General features: G+C 44.4%; 1 protein-coding gene across 2 annotated transcripts in view; it reads left to right on the forward strand.

The window, feature by feature from the left end:
• The window catches only part of LOC137352804 (four and a half LIM domains protein 2-like), a 123331-nt gene extending 104736 nt beyond the window's left edge, over positions 1-18595 (forward strand). For both annotated transcript variants that reach the window (XM_068018651.1, XM_068018661.1), the window contains 5 exons: positions 4353-4527; positions 4882-5056; positions 10281-10450; positions 14217-14403; positions 16484-18595. In XM_068018651.1, coding sequence (XP_067874752.1) covers positions 4372-4527; positions 4882-5056; positions 10281-10450; positions 14217-14403; positions 16484-16635 — 840 coding nt within the window. In that variant the 5' untranslated portion in view covers positions 4353-4371 and the 3' untranslated portion in view covers positions 16636-18595. The remainder of the gene's footprint in view (positions 1-4352; positions 4528-4881; positions 5057-10280; positions 10451-14216; positions 14404-16483) is intronic.
• Positions 18596-19147: the final 552 nt, after the last annotated feature.

The following is a 19147-nucleotide window of genomic DNA, read 5'->3' on the forward strand; positions in this document are numbered from 1 at the left end:
GTTCTGGCTGCTAACTGCAGCCGTTGTGAGTAATGGTGAGTCTTGGAAGGGACAGTGGAAGAGAGCGGCCATTAGGTAGAGGGGGAAAAGGTGCTAGAGCTGCGGGGGCATACCACCAGAGTGGCATATTGAAGCTGGCACTTGTAGGGTAAAAGAAGGGGTAGAATGAGACCCTGGAGACTGAGTGAATCTACATGCCATGGTCCTTGTTCACTGAGGTTGCAGCTCCTCCACTGAGGAGGAACATCAGAGAGGGAAAGAACTGCAGCCAAGGGCATTGGGGCAGCCGGAGCGCCAGCCTCGAGGGTGGGGTAACAGAGGAGAAGGGCACAGAGGGGCTCGCAAGCAGTCACCTGTGTAGAGAAGAAGTTACCCACTGGAGAGGGTCTACAGACTGAGGCAGTGTCACCAAAGACTCCACCACTCCAAGGAGGTTGTCACAGAGCTGTGTGCCATGCTGCAGGACGGGCTGACCTCAATGGGAAGTGGTGGCCACCCAATGCCTGTGGCACTGTAAGTCACCGTGGTGCTGAATTTCTACACCTCAGAATTATTCCAAGGATCCACCAGAAATATGTATGGGATCTTCCAGTCTGCTGCTCATCGTTGCATCAAGATCATCACCAATGCCATCCAAAAAGGCCAGCCAATAAGTGCACTTCCATACTGACACAAACAGTCAGGCTGAGAGGGCTGTAAGGTTTGGGGCTATTGCTGGATTCTCACAGGTGCAGGGTGTTGTCGTCTACACGCATACAGCCATTACAGCTCCTACAGACCAGCTTGCAGCCTTCATGAACAGGAAGGGCTTCCATTCGCTCAATGTACATCTGGTCAGTGACCACTGCAAGCACTTGCAGCAAGGTGTGTGCACAGTTCCTGTGAAGCAGCCATGATGCCTACATACTAAGGCAGTCCCAAGTGACAGAGCTTTTCAGAACCCCCACCAGGTGCCTTCAAGGATGGATACTGGGTGACAAAGGCTGCCCATTGAAGACGTGGCTACTGATGCCTGTGAGGAACCCTAGCACTGCTGCAGAGAGGTACAACACTTACCACTGCTAAACTCAAGCGACCATTGAGCAGGCCGTAGGGCTTCTGAAGATGTGGTTCAGATGCCTAGGTAGATCTGGTGGAGCCCTTTAGTATTCACCAGCTAAGGTCTTGCATATCATTGTGGTTTCTATGCCCTACACAACCTGGCGCGACAGAGGAGTGAGGCATTGAACAATGAGGATATTGTTAGCATGGTGCCTCCTCTGGTGATGAGGAGATGGAGGAAGATGATGAACAGGTTCAGGATGCTGCAGAGCCCCAGGGATCACAGGCAAGGTGCCATGGGATATACGCAAGAGATGCTCAGAACGCCGTAATACAGGTACGGTTCACATCATCTTGACTGACAGATGTATGCAATGCAATAAAGCTTCAGTACTCTGCAGCCCTGGTGCCATGCCCTTCATTGGCCTTACCAGATACCTGGTCCCAGTTAGACAGATCACTGTGGCATGGGGAGTGCATCGACCTCACGGAGTGTGGTCCCACCCTTCTCACCCTTCGACGGAGTCAGGGTGCTCCTGAAGTCCAAGTACCCACAAGAAATGCATGGAGAGCTCAAGCCTTGCAACATCAGATACATAATAGCAGAACAAATTTTTGAAAGGCTCCATGGATCCAAATAAAAGTAACCTGTGAACCCCGAGTGCAGCTAGGTGCTCTTCTTAAATCTCGTCTGCGTGCCTCTACGTGGTGCTCCAGCCATTCTTTCAGCTGAGGTGGAGGCAGGCTGGGACCTTGCTGACCCATGGCTTGAGATGACCTTGGCTGTTGTCCTCTAGCTGCCTGAGGCCTGGAGGGCCCCAGCATACTGACAACCTCCTCCACAATTGTAGGACCCTCCTCTGTCATCACAGCTAAGTGAGGCACTGGTGTCACTGACAGAGGGGTTGAGGGACCGCTGTTTATGCCTTGATTGCCCTGAGAGGAGCCCCTAGATGTTTCAGGCAGCCGCTTCTCTGCTGTTTCAAGGCACCCTGTATTGCATGCTCACCTGAGGAGTGCGAGGACCTGGCAGTGAGTCCAGGCACCTCGCCCTCTCTAGCTCAGCCATTGCTGTATGAAGCTTTTGAAGTTGGCAACGATGTGCAGGTCCACGCACATCTCTGGCATCCATTGTGTGGTTTGCTGGATATGGCTCTCCATGAGGGTCACAAATCTCTCAATGGAGGAAGCCAAGCACACATATGCCAGAGACATAGAGGGCACTCATGGCCTGGATAGACTCCTCCATCATCATGTCAGCTTGTGCATAACCTCTGGAAGCTCCGCCAGATGTTCCCTCATCTCACGCTGTAGCTCCAGCATCTGCCGTTTTGCTGAAGCCTTCAGAGGCATGTCCGAGTGTCAGTGGTCTCAGCTGTCACAGCCTCTATCAGCTGTTCAAGCTCATCTGTTCTGTGTTCACCAGATCATGACCGCAAATCTACCCACCAACGTGAGAGTATCTGTGCTGGTGGAGGGTGCAGGGCAACAATGCATTATCTAAGGCTCCCTCTTCCTTCTCTTAGGTGGACGACTGTCCCCCAGTATCTTGAGCTGTCTGCTCTTCTCTTTGACCTGCGTGAAAGAAGAGTAATTAGAGGATAATGCGCATTCCATCATGTCTTTCAGTTCATTCCTAGTGTGGAGCTCCATGTGACCTGTGATGGACACATAAGCGTTATGCCTCATGTTCATCAGAGGCTCTCTTGTGTCCATCTATTAGGCCACTCACTCTCTCGTCTTTCCACTCCCATCTCACTGTCTGCGATGGAATTTACCCCAAGCTGTCCTCTAAGCTCCAGTGCCTCCTCCTCCATGGGGGTCAGGATTGTGAGGAATGGGAATGGGACACCACTTGCCAGTCTTCGCCCTTTTCTTTGCGTTGTGGGCTGTCTTTTCCGCTAAGCACATAGATGACCATTGTTCGGTGCCCAACAAAGATGCTCACTTTGCTTATGCTGGTGGCTGCCTAACTGTCCATGATGGTGCCACATGAGTGCCTCCTGCATGTGGTCACCTGAGACGGAATGGGCCCATCCACCGATATGTTGCCACGCCTTCGACAGCCAATGCTGCTGCCTGGCCCCATTGCCAGGGACCAGGTTGGCATTCCTTTTCTAACTAGCTCAGCCTGACACCTCATTACATGAATGCTCCTAAGGAGAGCAAAGTGTGGTGCACCTACCTTGGCGGATCACATGAAGTCATTCACCCGCTTGCGACACTGCAGCCAGGTTCTAGGGACAACTCCATGGCTGCTGCCCTCCTCTGCGCATCTCCATCCAGGCTTGCTTGGTCTGATGGGCAGGTCTCCTCCTTCCGCCCAGGGGAAGAGGATCCCCCGCCTTGTCTGAGCAACCAAGGGGAGTTGCAGGGAGGCATCGCTAAACTGTGGGGACACCCAGGATCTTGCCTGTGTCATCTTTGCAATGGCCTGCTTTCTGCTGCTGTCCCTCTCAGGCTTCTTTGTGGCCGGAACTATTCAAAAGAGTGCTGGCAGGCCTTTAGACACCAGCACTCCCAGTAGTGTGATCTCACCCCACCACCAATGCCCCATTGGATGCCTCCTCCGTTGCTGGCTGTTAATTGGCCGGCTGCTACATAATTCCACTTTGCACACTGGCCCTGCCCAAATGGCGGCTCCTCTAGTTCCAGTCCTTGCTGCAGGACTACGGGCAGCAGTGTTCCCAATAAGCCCCTGGGCCCAGGAATTTTGATAATCTAATCTAATCTAAAAAATCTAATCTAATTTTCATTTGTGACTCAGTCCTTGGAATGGCTCATCTGTTAATCCTGCTTCATCTTAGGTTAACTATCTGTTTCAGATCCAAATAATTGTGAAAACCTGGAAGGAATGTTGTTTGTGGTGTTTTGATTCTGGTGAATGTTTGATCGCATGCTTGACCCAAATCTAATTCATTTTATCACTAAGTGTGCTGGAGCTCAGGCTGCTTTTCAAAGAGCTTGAGGATAAACTAGTGTATTATTGATGAAAAGATCATGGTACTTTCGTCTTTGGTTCAGGTAACATGTTAATTGTGAAATGAACATGCATTGTGGTTTTAAGATGCAATTGGACTAGTAAGTTTAATTTGCAGCAAAAGTCATTGATGTACTTTTTGTAGCAGTTTAATAAAATAATGATTCTTTAATTTTACAGAGGAAAACATACGCCATTCTATTTTGGTTCAAGAGTGCATCATTTTACCTCACTGGAAAAGGCTATACTGCCTGTTTGGCTGAACACTGGTCGGATTTCCACCTTTTATTATGTGTCACCTTACGAATTCCTGCTTTTTTTTCCCTTCCAGGAAGCTAACACTAAAAATAATGGGGGAGCGCTTCGATTGTCATTACTGCAAGGAATCTCTCCTTGGCAAGAAGTATATCTTGCGAGAAAAAAACCAGTATTGTATCAAATGCTATGAGAATCTGTATTCTCATACCTGTGAAGAATGCAAGACACCCATCGGCAGTGACTGCAAGGTAAATGTGCTCTTGGAATAATTAAACATATGCATTTTAAATGTGTCCTAAATTATTAAACATACCAAATTAATGTCATAACAATTAATGTTGGCTTAGTACCATGCTAATTTCCAGACTGTCAGAAAGCCACTAAAATATGTAAATAGCATAAACATAATGATAAGTATGTGCTAAAATCACATTTGAAGGTAACACTATAGGTTGATGTGGATGCTGATGTAATTTCTGCTGTGTACAGTTGTTGTAATTCGCCATGCTGAATATGAGAAATATATGGGAATCTATTTGTAATTGTAGTATATATTTTCTGTATATATTTTAAACTTATTTCACTTTATGATTTTCTCCTAGGATTTGTCCTATAAGGATCTTCATTGGCATGAACAATGTTTCAAGTGTGCTAAATGTAGCCGTTCTCTGGTTGAAAAACCTTTTTCTGCCAAGGATGAAAGTCTGCTGTGTACTGAGTGCTATTCTAATGAGTACTCCTCAAAATGCTTCACTTGCAAAAAGACCATCATGCCTGGTAAGAGTCCATGAGGTAGATTTTCAACTTGTTTAAAATTTGCAACCATTATCATAGTTGCCAAATTTTAATTTCCACTGAAATTATCGTCTCATGCGTATCAAAATAAGTTTGAGCTTGCCTCCTTCTGGTTATCATAACAATATCCAAACTAAATCAAAAGACCATCCACCATCATCCTCCTTCTTGTGGCTAAACTTGTTTTCACAGTAAATAATGTTTCCTTTAACTCCACTCACATCATCCAGATAAAATGAGTTGCTATGGAAAGCTGCTGTGCCTGTCCTTTGACAGGATATGTAGAATGCTCTTCTGGTCTCCTCCCGATGCCTTCTTCCATTCCACTGATGTCTGTATCAGTGCTGCTTCACGCCCTTACCAGTGTTCCTTCTAACCTCAGTTTACTGTGCGCGGCCAGCTTGTTGCACAGTCTGGTCCCATTAAGATTGATACCCGGCGGTCCCCACTCCCCCCCGTGCCCCCATGCATTTCAAAGTGAACGTTGCTTGTGCGCAATGGGTTTTTGCTCGTGGCACATTCCTGTGCAGCTCTGAGGGAACATTGGCCCTCACCGGCATCTAGAGATCTTCATTCATTACACTACAAATTTCCACCACTCCCTTACCTTTATGTGATCCATTTCTACCTTTTACTCTCCTTTCCTTGATTTCTGTCTGCAGGTAAGCTTTACACTGATGTCAACGAACCCTGGTTCAATGAAGAGTGCAGGAGGGCATGCCAGGAGCAGCACCAGGCATACCTCAAACTGAGGTGTCAACCTGGTGAAGCTACAACACAGGACTATCTGCATGCCAAACTGCGTAAGCAGCATGCGATAGACAGAGCTAAGCGATCCCATAACCAACAGATCAGATCTGAGCTCTGCAGCCCTGCCACATCCAGCTGTGAATGGTGGTGGACAATTAAACAACTAACTGGAGGAGGTGGCTCCACAAATATCCCCATCCTCAATGATGGAGGAGCCCAGCACATCAGTGCGAAAGACAAGGCTGAAGCATTTGCAACAACCTTCAGCCAGAATGATCCATCTCGGCCTCCTCCTGAATTCCCCAGCATCACAGATGCCAGACTTCAGCCAATTCGATTCACTCTGCGTGATATCAAGAAATGACTGGAGCACTGGATACTGCAAAGGCTATGGGCCCTGACAATATTCCGGCAATAGTACTGAAGACCTGTGCTCCAGAACTTGCCGCGCCCCTAGCCAAGCTGTTCCAGTACAGCTACAACACTGGCATCTACCCTGCAATGTGGAAAATTGCCCAGGTATATCCTGTACACAAAAAGCAGGATATGCCCAACCCGGCCAATTGCTTAGCAATAACCTGCTCAGTGACGCTCAGTTTGGGTTCCGCCAGGGTCACTCAGCTCCTGACCTCATTACAGCCTTGGTTCAAATATGGACAATTGGGCTGAACTCAATAGGTGAGGTGAGAGGGACTGCCCTTGACATCAAGGCAGCATTTGACCGAGTATGGCATGAAGGAGCCCTAGCAAAACTGAGGTCAATGGGAATCAGGGGGAAAACCCTCTGCTGGCTGGAGTCATACCTAGCGCAAAGGAAGATGGTTGTGGTTGTTGGAGGTAAATCATCTGAGCTCCAGGACATCACTGCAGGAGTTCCTCAGGGTAGTGTCCCAGGCCCAAACATCTTCAGCTGCTTCATCAACGCCCTTCCTTCAATCATAAGGTCAGACGTGGGGATGTTCGCTGATGATTGCACAATGCTCAGCACCATTTGCGACCCCTCAGATACTGAAGCAGTCCGTGTAGAAATGCAGCAAGAACTGGACAATATCCACGCTTGGGCTGATAAGTGGCAAGTAACGTTCGTGTCACACAAGTGGCAAGCGATGACCATCTCCAATAAGAGAGAATCTAACCATCTCCCCTTGACATTCAATAGCATTACCATTGCTGAATCCCCCACTCTCAACATCCTAGGAACTACCATTGACCAGAAATTGAACTCGAGTAGCCATATAAATACCGTGGCTACAAGAGCAGGTCAGAGGCTAGGAATCCTGAGACGAGTAACTCACCTCCTGACTCCCCAAAGCCTGTCCACCATCTACAAGACACAAATCAGGAGTGTGATGGAATACTCTCCACTTGCCTGGATGGGTGCAGCTCCAACAACACTCAAGAAGCTTGACACCATCCAGGATAAAGCAGCGCGCTTGATTGGCACCCCATCTACAAACATTCACTCCCTCCACCACCGACGCACACTGGCAGCAGTGTGTACCATCTACAAGATGCATTGCAGCAATGCACCAAGGTTCCTTAGACAGCACCTTCCAAACCCGCGACCTCTACCAACTAGAAGGACAAGGGCAGCAAATGCATGGGAACATCATCACCTGCAAGTTCCTGTCCAAGCCACACACTATCCTGACTTGGAACTATATCTCCGTTCCTTCACTGTCGCTGGGTCAAAATCCTGGAACTCCCTTCCTAACAGCACTGTGGGTGTACCAATCCCACATGGACTGCAGCGGTTCAAGAAGGAAGCTCACAACCACCTTCTCAAGGGCAATTAGGGATGGGCAATAAATGCTGGCCTGGCCAGCGACGCCCACATTCCATGAATGAAAGAAAATATCAGCCGACTGTCTCCCATAACTAATTGAATTATTCTTCCCACCCATTAATACCTAAACTTGTGCTGATTAAATAATTATCATCAGTCTTTCATTTGTCAAAATTTGTTTTCAGGCAACATAGGAACATAGGAGCAGGAGTAGGCCATTCAGCCGATCGAGCCTGCCCGACCATTCAATATGATCATGGCTGATCATCCACTTCAATGCCTCTTTCCCACACTATCCTCATATCCCCTTATGTCATTGGTATTTAGAAATCTGTCAATCTCTGCTTTAAACATACTCAACGATTGAGCTTCCACAGCCCTCTGCGGTAGCGAACTCCAAAGATTCACAATGCTCTGAGTAAAGAAATTTCTCCTCATTTCGCTCCTGTGTGGCTTCCCCATTATTTTGAAATTGTGTCCCCTGGTTCTAGACTCCCCACCCAAGGGAAACATCTTACCTGCATCTACCCTGTCTATCCCTTTAAGTATTTTGTAGGTTTCAATGAGATCACCTCTCATTCTTCAAAACTCGGGAGAATACAGGCCCAGTTTCCCCAATCTCTCTTCATAGGACAGTCCTGCCATCCTGGTAACAAGTCTGGTGAACCTTCGTTGCACTCCATATATGGCAATAATATCCTTCCTCAGGTAAGGGGACCAAAACTGCACACAGTACTCCAAGTGCGGAGTAACCAATGACATTTATTCCTAATTGTCCTAAGAAGGTGGGGTGGGCCTTCTCCTTGATGTTCCCTGACTCTGCCAAAAACCACAGAGTGAAAATGGAATAAAGCCCCCACTAATTCCATAGTGTATGTATAATTAAAAATAGTAGCGGAGACATGGAAGTGATTTCTAGATGATAATCAGATTGTTATAATAATCTCATGCTTTATTGGCATAGTCTTTGATTTTGTATCTCAACCATTTACTAAAATTACTGCACTCCCAGTCACGTCATTTCAATGTATATTCTAGGAACATTGGAAGATAGGAACAGGAGTAGGGCATTCAGCCCCTTGAGCCTGTCCCGCCATTCAGTGAGATCATGGCTGATCCGCGGCCTAACTCCATATACCTGCCTTTGGCCCATATCCCTTAATATCTTTGCTTAACAAAAATCTATCTATCTCAGATTTAATTTTAACAACTGTTCTAGCTTCAACTGTTGTTTGTGGGAGAGAGTTCCAAACCTCTACCACCCTTTGCATGAAGAAGTGCTTCCTAACATCTGTCCTGAACGGTCTGGTCCTAATTTTTAGACTATGCCCCCTAGTTTTAGAATCTCCAACCAGTGGAAATAGTTTATCTTTATCTAGCCTGTCTTTTCCTGTTAATATCTTGAAGACTTCAATCAGATCACCCCTCAACCGTCTAAATTGCAGCAAAAACAGGCCTAATTTGTGTAATCTCTCCTCGTAACAACCCCTGTAGTCCAGGTATCATTCTTGTAAACCTTGCACTCCCTCCAAGGCTAGTATTTCCTTCCTAAGGTGTGGTGCCCAGAACTGCTCACAGTACTGCAAGTGGGGTCTAACCAGAGTTTTGTACAGTTGCAGCATAACCTCTATGTCTTTATACTCCAGTCCTCTAGATATAAAAGTTAGCATTCCATTAGCCTTTTTGATTATTTTCTGCACTTGCTCGTAGCATTTTAAAGATCTATGCACCTGAACCCCCAAGTCTCTTTGGACATCCACTGTACTTAACCTCTTCCCATTTAGAAAGTACCCTGCTCTATCCTTTTTTGGTCCAAAATGGATAATCTCACACTTGCCTACATTGAAATCCATCTGCCACAGTTTTGCCCACTCACCTAGTCTGGCAATATCTCTTTGCAATGTTATGCTATCATCTAGACTGTCTGCAATGCCGCCTAACTTTGTATCATCAGCAAATTTGGATATATGACTTACTATGCCATCATCCAAGTCGTTAATGAATAATGTGAATAACTGAGGCCCCAACACAGATCCCTGCGGGACACCATTAGTCACATCCTTCCAATTAGAGTACTTACCCATTATCCCCACTCTCTGTCGCCTACCACTCAACCAACTTCCTAACCATGTCAATAATTTGCCCTCAACTCCATGGACTTCTACCTTAGTTAACAGTCTCTTATGTGGGACTTTATCAAATGCCTTCTGGAAGTCCATATAAATAACATCCATAGACATTCCCCTGTCCACCACCTTAGTCACCTCTTCAAAAAAGATCTCATACCAGAATAGGTTATTTTCCATCATTTTGGATTCCTGACATCAGGACTATATTAAGCTGTTGCTTCTGCAGTGCAACTCATCTATTGCTCTTCAACATTGATAGCTATCCTTTTGTATCATCACTTCACTTCATCCAGATGATTACATGAGAGTTCATAGCATGAGAGTGCATAACTAATGTTAACAGGTGGATTACAACGTTATAAGGAGGCCGTGTTCCCTTATTAATTTTGAGCTAATATGAACAAATACTTGCATCATGCATCCGTGTACTGGACCACACGCAGTCCTATAACCATACATCTGTATCGGTAAAATGTGTCGGAATTAAATAATCAAAGTACAATTTGTTCCACGATGAAAATAAAGTTTTTTTAAATGATAGGATCTCGTAAAATGGAATACAGGGGAAACAGTTGGCATGAAACCTGCTTCACTTGCAAACGCTGTCGGCAGCCAATGGGAACCAAGTCTTTTATCCCCAAGGAAAATGATAACTACTGTGTTCCTTGCTACGAGAAGCAGTTTGCTCAGCACTGCTCATCCTGCAAGAAGGTACAGCATAATATTTATAGTCATTTCATAGTTTTTACTCCAAGAGCATCCAGTTTACGGCATACAAATCACACTGAGCTGAACATTGAAGTAGTGTTCACTTCTGGGGAAATCAAGCAACAAATTCCAGAAATTTCACAAAGAAATTTGGTTTCAGTGTTTCTCTTCTAAATGCTATTATATCTTTAGAATGCTTTGATTAGATTTCTAGAAATGGGGACTAATGCCAACTGTAACCACTCACCACTGGAAACGAATTAGAAATGTTTCCTACCTGACATGAGTTATTCCCATTTTTCCTCATTTAAGGAGGCACCTCATGGACATTTGCCATATCAGGTTTCTTGACTGGAAAAGATTCAGAGGATGAAGTACCTAACAAGTCCACCTGTAACTGACTACCGCTGAATAGGCATTGGCCTCCTTCTTAGTCCTTGATGCTAATTTCAGTTCTGAAACACAACTCAAAATTCAGGAAAATAAATCAAAAAGAAATAGGATGAAATGTCTTGTTGTATTTTAATCTCATTAGATCCTTAAGACACAATATATGTATCGCCAATGAGTGTGGCCTGGACTTGAATTAGATACACCACCGGAATGGATAGTTTCAGATGCGCCATAGCACAAATGCTAATCTTATATTAGCTCCAAATGAAAATCTATTTATGTCAATACAAGTAGCATGAAGTCAGGTGGAATATGGAGTTCACAGATACTGAATATCAAGTTGTGAAGAATAAATTTTCATGTAGATAGCACTGTATCACATCTCAGAGTGCAATACATTCAATTAATTACTACTAAATGAAGTGACATTTGTTGTCTAAGCCAACCATTCTCAAACTGGAGTCCACAGACCCCTCAGATTTGTAGAAATTTTCCAGGGGTTTGCACAATAATGTGAACTGTGAGCTGGGAGCAGAGTGTGGCCACCACATGTGCAGCTCAGAGTGGGCTGACTGTCTCACCTAGGAGGGAAGTGCATAAGGATAGACAGATTCTGCAGTGAGAAGTAGGCACAGCCATCTCGCTGATATCTGTAAGTTAATTTCTGTTTTCTTCAAACCATTAAAACACTTAGTATGCAGCACATTCATATTATGTGTATTATATAGTGTTACATTAAAAGGTATGACAGTGCATAGACAATGGGCAGTCTTCAAAGAATTATTACAGAGTTTACAGCAACTATACATTCCTTCAAGGCACAAAAACCCCAAAAGTAAAGGCAGTCAACGTGGATAACAAAGGAAGTTAAGGATTGTATAAGATTAAAAGAAAAGCCTATAAAGTTGCCAGAAATAGAAGTAAACCTGAGGATTGGGAGGATTTTAGAATACAGCAAAGGAGGACCAAGAAACTGATAAAGGGAGAATAGAATATGAATATAAACAAAAACATAAAAATGGACTGTAAAAGCTTCTATAGATACATAAAAAGGAAACATTTGGCTAAGACAAATGTGGGTCCATTTCAGGCAGAGTCAGGAGAATTTATAATGGGGAAAAGAGAAATGGCAGAGAAGCTAAATGATTACTTTGTGTCAGTCTTCACTGAGAAAGATACAAGAAATCTCTGAGAATTAGAGATCCAAGTGACTAGGGAGAGTGAGGAATTGAAGGAAATTAGTAGTAGTAAGGAGGTTGCATTAGAGAAATTAATGGGTCTGAAGGTTGATAAGTCCCCAGGACCTGATATTCTACATCCCAGAGTGTTGAAAGAGGTAGCTATGGAAATAGTGGAGGCTTTGATCTTCCAAAGTTCCATAGATTCTGGAACAGTTCCTGCAGATTGGAAGCTGGCAAATGTCACCCCACTATTTAAGAAGGGAGGGACAGAGAAAACAGGGAACTACAGGCCTTACATCAGTAGTAGGGAAAATGTTAGAATCTATTCTAAAGGATGTGATGAATGGACACTTGGATAATAATGATCTGATTGCATATAGTCAGCATGGATTTAGGAATGGGAAATTATTTTTGACAAACCTGTTGGAGTTTTTTTGAGGATGTTACTAACAGAATTGATAAAGGGGAGTTGGACATGGTACACTTGGATTTTCAAAAGGCCTTTGATAAAGTCCCCTTGAGGAGGTTGGTTAGCAAAATTAAAGCACATGGGAATAGAGGTAATATACTGGCATGGATTAAGGATTGGTTAACAGGCAGAAAACAGAGAGTAGGAATAAATGGGTCACTCTGGCGTTGGCAGGCTGTGACTAGTGGCGTACCACAGGGATTAGTACTTGGGCCCCAGCTGTTCACAATATATATCAATGATTTGAATGTGGGGACCAAATGTAATATTTCCAAGTTCACAGATGACACAAAACTAGTGGGGAATGTGTGTTGTGAGGAAGATGCAAAGCGGCTTCAAGGGGATTTGGACAGACTTAGTGAGTGGGCAAGAACATGGCAGACGGAATATAATGTGGAAAAATGTGAGGTTATCCATTTTGGTAGGAGGAATAGATGTGCAGAGTATTTCTTAAATGGTAAGAGATTAGAAAGTGTCGATGTACAAAGGGACCTGGGTGTCCTTGTCAATAAATCACTGAAAGTTAACATGCAGATACAGCAAGCAATTAAGAAGGCTAATGGTATGTTAGCATTTATCAGAAGAGGATTTGCTGTAGGAGTAGTGAAGTATTCCTTCAATTGTATAGAACCTTGGTTGGACCGCACCTGGAGTACTGTGTGCAGTTTTGGTCCCCTTACCTTAGGAAGGATATTATTGCCATAGAGGGAGTGCACCGAAGGTTCACCAGACTTGTTCCCGGGATGGCGGGATTGTCCTATGAAGTGAGATTGGGGAAACTGGATCTGTATTCTCTAGTGTTTTGAAGAATGAGAGGTGATCTCATTGAAACCTGCAAAATACTTCAAGGGATAGACAGGGTAGATGCAGGTAAGATGTTTACCCTGGTCGGGGAGTCTAGAACCAGGGGACACAATTTCAAAATAAGGGAGAAGCCAATTCTGAGCGAGATGAGGAGAAATCTCTTTACTCGGAGGGTTATGAATCTTTGAAATTCGCTACCCCAGAGACCTGCGGACGATCAGTCATTGAGTATTTTTAAAGTAGAGATTGACAGATTTCTAAATACCAATGGCATAAAGGTATAGGGGATAGCGTGGGAAAAAAGCATTGAAGTGGATGATCAGCCATGATCGTATTGACTGGCGGAGCAGGTTTGATGGGCTGAATGGCCTACATCTGTTCCTGTATTCCAATTTAGATGTGGCGTCTGTGATTACAAATCCATTTGAAAAGGGGTTCTTCAACCAAAAAAGTTTAAATACCATTAGTTTAAGTAAACACGGTGGTATTTTTATACACAGCGAGGTCCAAAAGACATGTATGATCAGTTAATCTGTTTTGATGGTGTTAATTGAGGGAAGAATCTACCATTAGATCTTTAATATCTATCCGATCAGGTGGACAGGGCCGTAGCTTAACATTACATTCAAAGGACAGCTTCTCTAACAATGCAGCACTCTGTCAGAATCACATTGTTGTGTTATCATATATTATGAGTTCAATTCCTGGACTGGGCTTGAACTCAAAGCTTTCTGACTCAGAGGCCAGATGCTCCCATTAAGCCAAGCTGACACTTATATTGCAACACAGTTAGAGTTAGCATATCTTCATGGGGATGGATCACCTTCCAGAAATTTGCACCCTAAACACCTAGAACTAGTTTTTTAAAAACTACTTTTCTTGCATCCCTATATGCTATATTCGTTTTTTCCCTGTTCTTCAGTCAATAACCACTGGAGGGGTGATTTATCACGACCAGCCATGGCACAAGGAATGCTTTCTTTGTACTGGATGCAAAATGCAGCTGGGTGGTCAGCGTTTCACCTCCAAGGATGACTTCCCATATTGCCTGGATTGTTTCAGCAATCTCTATGCTAAGAAGTGTGCAGCCTGTGGTAAAGCAATCGCTGGTGAGTCAAAGTGTGACTACAGGTGCACTTTTTGCATGAAAATTGATTCTGATTAAACCATCTGGATAATAAGATTTTTATATCAAGGATATAATCAAAGGTCAGCACTTCTGATAATGTAGGGCTCCCTCAGAATTGCACTGAAGTGTCATCTGACATTATGAGCTGAATTTTACTAATCCTCTGGAAATGGACTGGGAGGCGGGCGGCCTTATAAAATGGTGGTGGAATACGTTGGGAGGGGACCCCGACATCTTCTAGCCGTCACGGGATATTTTCAATGGTGGGAATGGCAGCGGTGTGGCCGTCCGCCGACCGGAGGCGGGCTGGTAATTAAATCAATTAATTGGCCAATTAACGGGAACTTCCCGCCCCCCCACTGGCATTTTATTGACATTGGGACTGGCCTCCGCCACGTGGGGAAGACTGATAGGTAAACGGTGGTGGCCTCCCAGCGGGTTCCCAGGAGCAGGAGGGGCCTTCCTTTATGGCCGCTCCACAGACCACAGAGAGGCCCTGATGGCAATGACCGCCCCGTGACTCCGATACTGCTGCTGGAGGGATCAATCCTCTGATCACTGTAGCCTGCCTGCCTGGCCCTGGCACATTAAATAGAAAAACTTACCTCATCTTCAAGGGCGCCTCAATATAATGGCACCCTCTTCTTCCTGCAGCCTCAGCAGCAGCCACCTCTATTGGTGGCGCTGCCGATCTGCCTGTCCTGTGATTGGGCTGGGAGCTCCGAGAGATGGGCTGCGGCCCTCAATTGGATGGTGGTCCCAGTGGCAGCTGCCACCAGTAATAACCCGCGCAGGGTCCTGCCCTCTATCCGTGTAGGCTTGCGACCCACTTTCAGTCCCGGCAGTGGGACAATCTGGGATTTGAAAAAATTCAGCCTGATGTATTCAAGTCCTTCATTATTGGTGTGTGTGTGTATACACACACCTAATCTAAGTGTAAGTAATGCTACCACCAACAGTACAACACAGCTCAGAGTTAGCATATTTGTTTCCATATGATTTGAAGGCATTCTCCTGGTTCCCATATGAAAATATTTCCTGTGATCCAAGTCACCAAAATCAATTATACACTTGTGCCACATGTGTTTTTTCAAAATGCTTGAACTTTTCTGAAAGTTTTCAGTAAAATTATTTTGTATTAGCAAGGCACTAAATTCATTTCCAATTTAAAGACAATTTTAATAAGGTCTTTCTTAAGACAGACTGTTGAAAGAATTGAGGAAAGAACTTGCAATTATATCGTGCCTTTCATGTCCTCAGGACAACGCAAAGTGTATCACAGCTAATAAATAACAAAGTAAGGGTAATTACGGAGGTAATGTAGACAGATATGGCAGCAAATTTGTTCACAGCAAGGGCTAGCAAATAGCAATGAGACAAATGACCAAATTATCATTTTTAGTGATGTTGGTTGAGGAATAAATGTTGGTCAGAATACTGGGAGAGCTCTTTCTCTAATGATGCCATGGGATTATTTTACCGCCACCCTAGAAGGCAGATGGGACCTCAGTTTATTGTGATATCTGAAAGATAGCACCTCCAAAAATGCAGCACTCCCTCCATACTGCATTGATGTATAGCCTGGATTATGTGTTCAGATCTCTGAAGTGGGGTTAGAAACCATGACATTGCCAGTCAAAGGTGAGAGTGCTACCACTGAGCCAAGGCTGTCACTAAAAAGTAGTTTCACAGCATTTGGGATAAAAGAGGTTCCCTTTTGTGATAGGCTTCCCAACAAATGGTTTCAATTTTCATTTCAGGACTTCACTGATATTCAAGTTCTCATTACATGACAGTGCAGCATTTTGCCTCAAAATGCAGGGAGGGCAGGAAAAAAAGGAGCGATGCTCTACAGTACAGTGTTGATTACCTTCAATGTAAGCCAGTAGTCACAAACAAATATATAGCTAGAATGATGGTATCCTCCCAGTTGTGCTAGGCCTACAAGAGGACAGAAGGCATGGAAAATCAACAAATCGATAAATAAATGTAAAAGCAAGTGTAGAACCTTATAACAATATCAGTGTGAAAATTCTTCTCATATATTGTTATCTTAACAGGTCTTGGAGGCTCAAAGTATATCTCCTTTGAAGATCGGCAGTGGCACAATGACTGCTTCACCTGCAAAAAATGTGCCATCTCATTGGTTGGTCGGGGATTCCTCACAAAACGAGATGATGTCCTCTGCCCTGAATGCGGTCGAGATGTTTAACCTGGAGAATCAAAGCAAACCTGGATTTGGGAATGAATGGTAGCACATTTCTGTAAACCATAAAGATGTATGCAGCAATCAGCACAGAATAAGCGTGGTCAATACTCTTTGTCAGGCATTCAGATATGATGGCTCGGATTTTGCAGTCAGCGGCGAAGCAAGAGTGCTCACCACTGACCTTGAAGAAAGCTGTCAACAAAGATCTAACGATCTCTGTGGCATGTTTTCACCCCTTCCCAACAGCAGTTCAAATCTGGCACCAAGTCGAGGGAATGTCTTAGTGTGCAGCAGCAGTGATGTCAGTAAGCAGGCAGCCAGTCGCATTGAAGTATTCACACACTTCAAACTCAGAAGTTAAAAGAACTTAATCCTTCACTTTTAATTTATATTTTCTGATAGCAAAGTAAATGATTATAATTGGATTAAGACTGAAGCTAAAATAAAGATAAACAAACTTTAAAAAAAAGTATTTTGCTAAAAAAAATATGTGGAATCTTTTATAATTATTGAGAAATTTGGCATTCGGTAAATATAAAACTGGCTGGTCAGAGCCAGTGAGGGTATTTATCAGTAATTATAAAGTTAGAACATTGTTAAAAACACAGTTACACCCCATTTAATAAGGTGTAACTTCTTCAAGGGTTTTTACAGCAAGACTAAAGGCCTGGAAGTCACTGTCCACAAGGGTGGTAGAAACTGAGACAATCAGTGACTTTAAGCGGAAGTTGGATGGCCACTTGACAGAAATAGGCTTTCAGGGTTATGGGGATAGAGTGGGGGAGTGGGACTGACAGGATAGCTCCATGGAGAGTTGGCATGGACTCAATGGGCCGAATGGCCTCCTTCTGTGTCGTAAATGACTCTTGTGACAAACAAAGTGAGAGTGGAAGTTCCCGTCAATTCAATTGATTTCCTGTTAGCTGCAGTCTGGGGGGAGGGGGCTCAACAGCACACCCTCCGGAGAAGTGGAGAATCATTGACAGCAACTTCTTGGGGTTTCACATTATTCTGCGCACATGCAGACCCCAGAAGTTATCAGTTTCAGTGAAGTAACGACAACAAAAGCTAACAGTTTCACCATCATTACCACTGCAAAATCCGGCCACTGCAGTTTCTGATATAAGTTCCTTTCATTTGAAGCTCTCAGAAGTTCCTTTTGTTTTAGGGTACTGCAACAAATCATCCCTCTAGAATATGCTTTATTTCCAATTTCCTATTGCTTTCAAAGACAGCTTTCTTATAAAAGCATTTCTACTTTACTAAAGCAATTAGACAAAATATAACAAGTGTAACGGAGTGAGCAAGAAAACATATATTCTATTCACTAAACAGAATGGGAAAACCAGTATCATCACAAGATACAAACTGGAAACCTAATAGGCATGAAAAAATTGCTTAGAAACCAGCAATGTGTGTAACAGGACTGAGTGTAACATTACTGGCAATGAAAGACAGCAGTTACAGAATAACTGTTTATACCATAAATGAGTGGATTTGGAAATGGTAATAATTTGCATGCGACAAGATATTGCCAGCAATTTCTTTAAATCAAGATTACATGTGTGGAGATTCATTTCAGTATACTTCATATTTAAAATACAATGCTCTGTGATCTTGACACATATATATAATGTACTCAGTTGTACCTCAATTGGAGATGAACATTAGATTCTCTGGGCTGTATTTTACCAGCCCCTCGACGCCACGGGTTGCGGAAGGGGGGCTGGTAAAATTCTGTGGGGAGATGCCCACCTCGACTCGCAACGTCGAGAAGGGCCCACGGCATATTACTGGTGGCGGAGGGACCTCGGTGAAGGGCCCTTCATCTAAACATTTAAATGCACAGTAATGACATGTAAATGACCCTACCTGCAGGCGGCAGCCATCCCACGCCGATTTTATGGCCGCCGTTCGTCCCTTGTGCGCCTTCGGAACTCCGTACAGAGTTCCGTGGCGAGAACCTGATGGGGAGGGGGGAGGAATAAAATTTTCAGGGTGGGAGGGGTGGGGGAGCAGGGAAAATGCTTTTGATTGGATGTGGGAATGATGGGAAGCTGGTTGAAAGGCAAAGTTAAAAGATTGGGAGGTAAAGTTCGGGTAGGGAAAAAGGTATGTTTTGGTTAACTCGGGCATTGACATGACCATTGGGAGGTTGGGGAAGGGCCTCCATCACATAAGTTTTTAATTAGTAAAAATTAAAACTGATACACCTTTAAAAATTCAAATTTTTGCTAAGGGCTTAAAACCCTTTAAAAATGGCGCCGGCGTCAGCGCAGTGGCGCCGGACCCATTGCCGAGGACACGGTCGCTCCACCCCTTCTATTTAACTCAGCCCCCATGCATTATATCGCAGGGGCTCAGGGATGGCGCATCCACATGGGATGCACGCCGCCAGCAGAGTGCGCGCCGCGAACTGCGGCACACTCGTAAAACTCAGCCGTCTATTTCTGAAGCAGTCAGTCCCATTCTCACACACCAACTTCACCAAACAGCACATCATGCTTTTAGGTAC

The sequence above is a fragment of the Heterodontus francisci genome, chromosome 3 (genome assembly GCF_036365525.1).
Source record: "Heterodontus francisci isolate sHetFra1 chromosome 3, sHetFra1.hap1, whole genome shotgun sequence".
NCBI classification, from domain to species: Eukaryota; Metazoa; Chordata; class Chondrichthyes; order Heterodontiformes; family Heterodontidae; genus Heterodontus; species Heterodontus francisci.